The following is a 6,721-nucleotide window of genomic DNA, read 5'->3' as shown; positions in this document are numbered from 1 at the left end:
CGTAAAACGGTCGAAGGAGCGCGAGAGGAACCGTTGGTGGTGACGTCATTCATCTCACTGTTGAATATACAAATAAACAATTACCACCGATAGTCACACCAACAAATCACTTCTCAACACATTTCACAACCCCACTACCAACATGTCCTCAACCAAAATATACCCTTAAAACTCTAACAATTACCACCAAATATAACTAGAGCATTACAAAAGCTACAATCTTCACTAATACCATAACCTACTGCAACAAAACAACAGTTCCCACAATATTGAAATCCCCATCAATGTTTTAACTTTAAATAGATCTCTAGTCCAACTTAAAAAAGAAAACTAAAAAATATATATAAGTCAATAAAAATATAGAAGCACTTGCTATTGTTGCAAGAAGTTGTGATTCTAGTCTTCATGCCCAAATCAAAATAAAATGTCTAACCTTAATTTTCAAAATCAAATCCCTATCCCTAATTTTCAAATTCTCCATCAGCCATCGGCGGTTTTCCGGAAAGGATAGAGGGTTTTTCTCTAGTGTTTTTTTTACCCACACACGTATCCACCCGGGATCGAACTCAAGATCTCGCCGTCATACTACAGATGTCTCACCACTTGATCTACAAGAGTTTAACCAAAAAGGATGGAGGTTGTGAACGCGGGTTTGCAGCCATTTTTTAAGGCTCTGATGAGATGTAAAGATATGATATTGTTGGAGAAGGTGAAGACCTATTTGTTCGATGAGTTTTTCAGGATGGGAAGCGATATGCTGTAAAAAAAGAAGATGAAAATAGAATTCCCATATGCTTTCCATAGACTGGAGCTAAGGACAAGCCAGGAACAGAGGAAGAGGGTGAAGAAGAGGAAAGTAGTTTTATTAATACCAAGAGAGTATTTTTGTGACTTTCATCTCATGTTATACATAATTTTGTAATACCACTCTCGGTTTAAACATGTGTCTTACAATCTTGTTTAAGTACTAACAATGATTGTGTTTTTTGTAATATTTTTTAAGCACAAGTAAATAATATAAAATTTTAGAATTATGAATTTTAACAAATTACAAAAATTAAAGGGGGTTGACCCAAGTCTCCACGTGGGTTCGTCGCTGTATGCATGACCAAAATAATTATATTGTAAAGTAAAATTGTAGAAATGACAAATTTTAAGAGGCATATTCTTATTAATAACAATTGGAATTATGTAAGAAAATAAATTAAATTTAATGTTGTTTTCACTGTTTTAAAAACTCTTTTTAAGATTTTATCGGAGAATGAATTTTGGTTAAATAGAGGAATAAGATAGAGTGAAACATGAAGATAAAATTAAAATCGTTAATTATAAAGTTATACATCGATGTTACCTAATGTAGGAACTGATGAGAAAAGAAAAAGTAAAGGAAATTTGAAATATGTAATTATTAATTTCAAGAGAAATGTATATGTGTCCCTAAGAGAAAATGGTTGTGATTCCTAAAATTATTATTTTCAGTGGCTAATATATATATAAATATATATATATATTATATCTGTGTGTGTGATGCATAAATTGTAATATAAATATATAAAATTAACTGGTACAAGTTTTACTCCATAATGTATTACAAAAAAATATATATACGTACAAAGAATTTTACTCTACGGACAAATATGAAAATTCTATGCATTATTTTAACACAAAAGTTATACTCCTTTCGTCTCATATTTATATATCAATTTATTTTTTACACAAAATTTTAGAAATATTAGTATAATATTATGGATAAAGTAAAAATAATAGTAAAAAGACTAAATTAACTCTATTAGTATTGTATGATATAAAAGTAACGATATTTGTGTAATATATTGTAATTTGGAAGGGTATTTGTAATGTTAGGTAGATAATATAATTACTAAAAAAAAAATAAATATTTTGTTACGGGGCGAACCAAAATGAAAAAATAGATAGATTGTTAAATAATTGAGGAAATATAAATTTGCCAAAATTTTTATGCAATCTTCAATTATGAAATTAAAAAACAATCTTTTTTTCGAAAAGTAATATTCCATGGGGACATGTGTCCTCCAAGATGACACGCAGGCCTTTCGGCATCGGAAGACTAAATATGTCAAAAACAAAATCACTTACAAAACTATTTTAATCCAGAATGATAAAGAAAGTTACAAAACTAAAAAAAAAAAAAATCTTTTAAATGTCACAATTTTCTTAAATATTATCAAAATTACAATATATAAACACATTAATACAATATATAATATTCTAAAAAAATTCCCAATATAATATATGTATACATGTACTCTCTCCGTCCCATAAAGAAGTATCTATTTGCTTTTTGCACGTAATTTTAAAAATATTAGTATTATATTGAGATATAGTAGGAATAAAGTATAAACGACTAAAATAACCTTATTAGTATATGTGATATAAAAATAATGTCATTTGTGTAATATATTATAAGTTGTAAAGGTATTTGTAATGTTAGGTAGATAGTACAATTACTAAAAAAAAAGATACTTTGTTATGGGACGGACTAAATTGAAAAAATAGATATTTTGTTATAGGACGGACTAAAATGAAAAAATAAATATTTTGTTATGGGACAAAAAGAGTATATATTTTCTATTATAAAAAATCGATGTTTAATTACCAAATATTTTTTTTTCGATCATATTTCACACAACTAAATAAATAAATATATGCAAGTAAAACACTAAACAATCACTCATATTTTTTTTATAATACCTACACCAATATCCATGCCTAACATAAAAGCATGTCTATATAAGTTACCCATAGACTATTTCTCATATCCGTCAATTATTTTATGAGATTGTCAATTATTGAGTGAACAATACAAAATTGGAAAAAGAAAGAACAAAGATCACTATCATATATGCCCAAATAGAGAGGCAAGTTCATCTTTGATTGATTTATTACTCCCAACCCAACCCAACCCAACTTATAGAAAATAAGATCTTCGGGCAACAAAAGTGCACATAAATATGCACCTCAACGTCAAAACCTTCGAAATTATCAAACAAAGCAAAGAAAAATTAAGGTATGTATATATGATAAATGTTCATTTCGGGGCGTCGAGAAGGGCCGCGACTTGGGAGTGCGTCGGGAGGGCCGGGATCGCCCCTTTCTTCGTCGTCGTTATGGCTCCGCACGCGCACGCATATTCCAACACCGCCTTCAACCGGGCCTCGTCCTACAACCACAAGTCATAAGTCCCTAGCCATTAATATTTTTTTTAAAAAAAAAAAAATACCTCGAGGATGGAATGGTCGTCGACGATCTTTCCAAGAAGAGCGCCGACAAAAGAGTCGCCGGCGCCAGTTGTATCAACCGTTTCGACATGATAGCCACCCACCGTTCCACGGAAGTGCTGCGCCCAATCAAGTCATAATATTAAAACCTTCTACTCTAAAAACAAACTCAAGTCCCGGTAAAGTGACATTTAGACCATCTTCAACCCACAAGTTCAATTTATACTGTTTTAATTAAAAAATGCAATTGTTACAGTATTTTTACTCTAACCCACAACTCTATTTTTTATTTTTTATTCCAAAAATAATATTTTTCAAAATATTTCATTTTAAATACTACCTCCGTCCCGCAAAAATAGTAACATTTGCTTTTTGCACAAATAATACATTGGTTTATAATGAAAAAGACAGACAGAGACAAAGGGAGTATTATTTCAAACTACTTTTTATATCTACAATTAATATTATATTTTTAAAAAAAATTAAAAATAAATAATAAATAATAAATAATAAATAAAAGAATTAATATGTAAAAAAAATTTAGGAAAAAAAATAATAATAACAAGCCGGCATTGTTGCACTGTAGCAAACACCATTTTTTGTATCAAAAATAGCGTTTCATTGGAGTGCAAAAACTCTATATATGCAGTAATTGCATCAAAAAAGGCGATCCATTGAAGATGGCCTTAACGGCCAATACGATATCAAAAAATTTGTATAAAGTAATCAATGGAAATGGCGATTGAACGCATACCTTAGTATAATACCGGCAGCCCTTTGCTCCGAGAGTGACCAATAAGAGCTTCAGCTTGTCGTGCCACAAGGACATAGCATCCTCGTCATCGACCTTGCTGCTTCCCGTCAGGAATACCAACTCTTCGTCGCTCACCTTTATGACATCAGCCTTTTCCCATATGCTCATGATTTGCTCCTTGGCGTACTCGGCTGACGGCCAGAGAGGAAGCCGCAGGTTGGGGTCATACGACAGCAACGCCCCGGCTTCCTTCGCCACTTCCATCGCCTTCAAGTGGGCCGATCTACACGGCTCCACTATCAAACTTATCGATCCGTAATGGAACACTTTCGCCTACACACACACACATCAAAATCAAAAAATTTTCAAACCTTTCTTGAATCCCGATCAAAATATATATATATGACGTTTGTTTGTGCTTTGGAAAATTTTTGATGTTTTGGGTTCAAAAACTTTTAAACAGATCAGTCACTAAGGGTGTGTTCTCTTGAAGGATTTTGGTAAAATCCTACTATTCATCCAAATTTTTTTCCCGCAAAAACATCAAATCAAACACCTATTTATTATCTTTTATATTATACTAAAAATTAATTTTACATTCAAAACATCACATTAACACCTATTTATTTCAAATCATACAACTATTACAATTCAAAACTTTTAATATTCAAATTCCAACTCAAAATCCAAACCCTCAAACAAACAAAGGGTACATTTCTTTTGCCCCAAACTCCAAATTTTTCTCTGCGCTTTTTTTAAAAAATATATTTTCTCCTCTCACAAAACATCCAATCATACATTATTTTAATACCAAAATCAAACCAAATTTTTTCCAAACCCATCTAAAGAAACATTTTTCTATTTAACTTTTTCCGATTCCCAAACCATCCAAAATTTTCAAAACACTCCCAAAAGATATCTAAACGCAATAAAGGGTCTTCACATAATACTATAAATACAAAAGTATATATATTGCCAATAACGTCGAAATCGCGAAGAAATACACCCTATAATCGGCCAAGATTATCTCTATTTAAATTGAAGACAAAAACACAATGATGCATAAAGAAACAAAAAGGCAATAAGCAACAAAACATTACTCCAAAATCGAAAGGCACTTATGTATGCCCCCAAAATATCATATCTCATCTCATCAATCTTTATACTACAAAATATCAGAAGCCCTTTTCATGCTAGTTGACAAAACAAATAAAAATAATAAAAACAATCGAATACGAACATATTCTAATCCCACACAGAGATACCAGAATACTAAAATGTGGTCCACAGTTGTAATAATAATAATAATAATAATAATAAAATAAAATAAATACACCGAATGCAATAAATACAACTACTGCCTTCTACGTCAGGTGATTCGATTCATTGAACATTTAAAAAAAAATTAATTAATTGATTTTTTTGAAAATACAAAAGTCCTCAATGCTATCGCTTTCGAATATCGAAGAAAACTTTCACAGAAAAACAGCAAGCAGCAGTTCCAAGAACTGATAAATATGGTGATGAAAAGCATAGATGAAAAGTATTCTTTCAAGAAATTAGGGTTTGGGATTTAGAGCAGAATCTTTCGACCTGATAACAGAATTAGTTTTCAAATTTAAAGAAGAAAATAAGAAGAGAAACTTTATGCAAATTCTGTTACGATCCTTGAATGTAATCATCAATGGCGTGGTTGTGGGGCCCGGTCCTCGCTGGATTTGATGAGGCATCAGCCAATCTAAGTGAAGAAATTTGACCCCAAATATGGATTAAAAGTCAAATTAGAATTACCTAAAGCGCGTGAGATTCACTCAAACCGTACAATTGGAAGGGGGAAAGGAAACACTGGTAGTTGCAGAAAAGGGGGAAGAAATCAAAATCGAGGGTTTGTTAAAAATAAATTAATCCAAGTATGGATTTGGATTTCGATTCGGACATGCGGCGGCGATCGGCGGATGTGGAAATGATTCAGATTGAAAGAGGACTTACAGATCTGATGAGTTCGAGGTTGAGCTCGTCGGGGGTGAGGAGCATGTCGGCGCTGGGGTTGCGGTAGAACATGAACTCACGCTCGCCGTCGGCGCGTAGGGTCACGAACGCGAGCGCCGTCCGGGCGCCTTTATCGAAGTTAACGCCGTCGGCGGAGACGCCGTTCTCCGTTAAGATCCCGGCGAGCATGCGGCCGAACTCGTCGTCACCGAGTTTTCCGATGAACGCGGATTTTCCGCCGAGCCTGGCGACGGCGATGGCGACGTTGGCCGGAGCGCCGCCGGGAGCCTTGAGAAAACCAGGCGCCTCGGCGAGAGAGACGCCGGAGGCGGTGGGGACGAAGTCGATCAGCATCTCGCCGAAACTGACGATGAGGCCATTGGTGCTGGATCCGTTGGTGACCGCCATGGATTGGGGAGATTGTCGGAATCTGAGAAGAGAGTGGATTGAGAAATGGGTGAGGAAGAAGAAGGGAGGACTGAATCGGAGAGGAATTTATATAGTCCATATTGAAGAAGAAGCGTAAGACGGTGGGCCCGGGTGGTTGGGTGGGTAGGGGTAGACCCCAATGGGGGGTAAGTTTATATTGTGTTACTATTATGAGTTGAGAGAGTCCTCTGAAGTAAGGAAGAAGATAAGCGTTTGTTCACGTTAGTGTTTTTATTTATAAAAAAAAAAAAATAATTGTTGAATGTTGGGTGTGTTTAGACGCAATGATTAC

The 6,721-nt window shown here is 33.9% G+C and overlaps 1 protein-coding gene across 1 annotated transcript; it reads right to left on the bottom strand.

Annotated features, from left to right (window-relative positions):
- Nucleotides 1-2,878: 2,878 nt before the first annotated feature.
- LOC127241729 (fructokinase-2-like) lies at nt 2,879-6,486 on the bottom strand. The gene is made up of 4 exons (XM_051260903.1): nt 6,001-6,486; nt 4,012-4,344; nt 3,260-3,376; nt 2,879-3,199 (listed from the first exon to the last, which is right to left on the bottom strand). Exons 1-4 carry the CDS (start codon nt 6,406-6,408, stop codon nt 3,068-3,070), a joined length of 990 nt encoding a protein of 329 aa, XP_051116860.1. The 5' UTR covers nt 6,409-6,486; the 3' UTR covers nt 2,879-3,067.
- Between the last annotated feature and the right edge of the window lie 235 nt (nt 6,487-6,721).

This window comes from Andrographis paniculata, unplaced genomic scaffold (assembly GCF_009805555.1).
Source record: "Andrographis paniculata isolate CXL003 unplaced genomic scaffold, ASM980555v1 Contig83END, whole genome shotgun sequence".
Taxonomy (NCBI): Eukaryota; Viridiplantae; Streptophyta; class Magnoliopsida; order Lamiales; family Acanthaceae; genus Andrographis; species Andrographis paniculata.
This window is presented reverse-complemented; position numbering and strand designations above follow the sequence as displayed.

Excerpts from the sequence above, each read along its gene's own strand:
- LOC127241729 (XM_051260903.1), bottom strand. The coding sequence starts at position 6,408 with ATGGCGGTCACCAACGGATCCAGCACCAATGGCCTCATCGTCAGTTTC. Across the intron at positions 3,377-4,011 it reads GCTGCCGGTATTATACTAAG|CACTTCCGTGGAACGGTGGG; the intron begins GTATGCGTTCAA and ends GATTGGGCGCAG. Across the intron at positions 3,200-3,259 it reads ACGACCATTCCATCCTCGAG|GACGAGGCCCGGTTGAAGGC; the intron begins GTATTTTTTTTT and ends TTGTGGTTGTAG.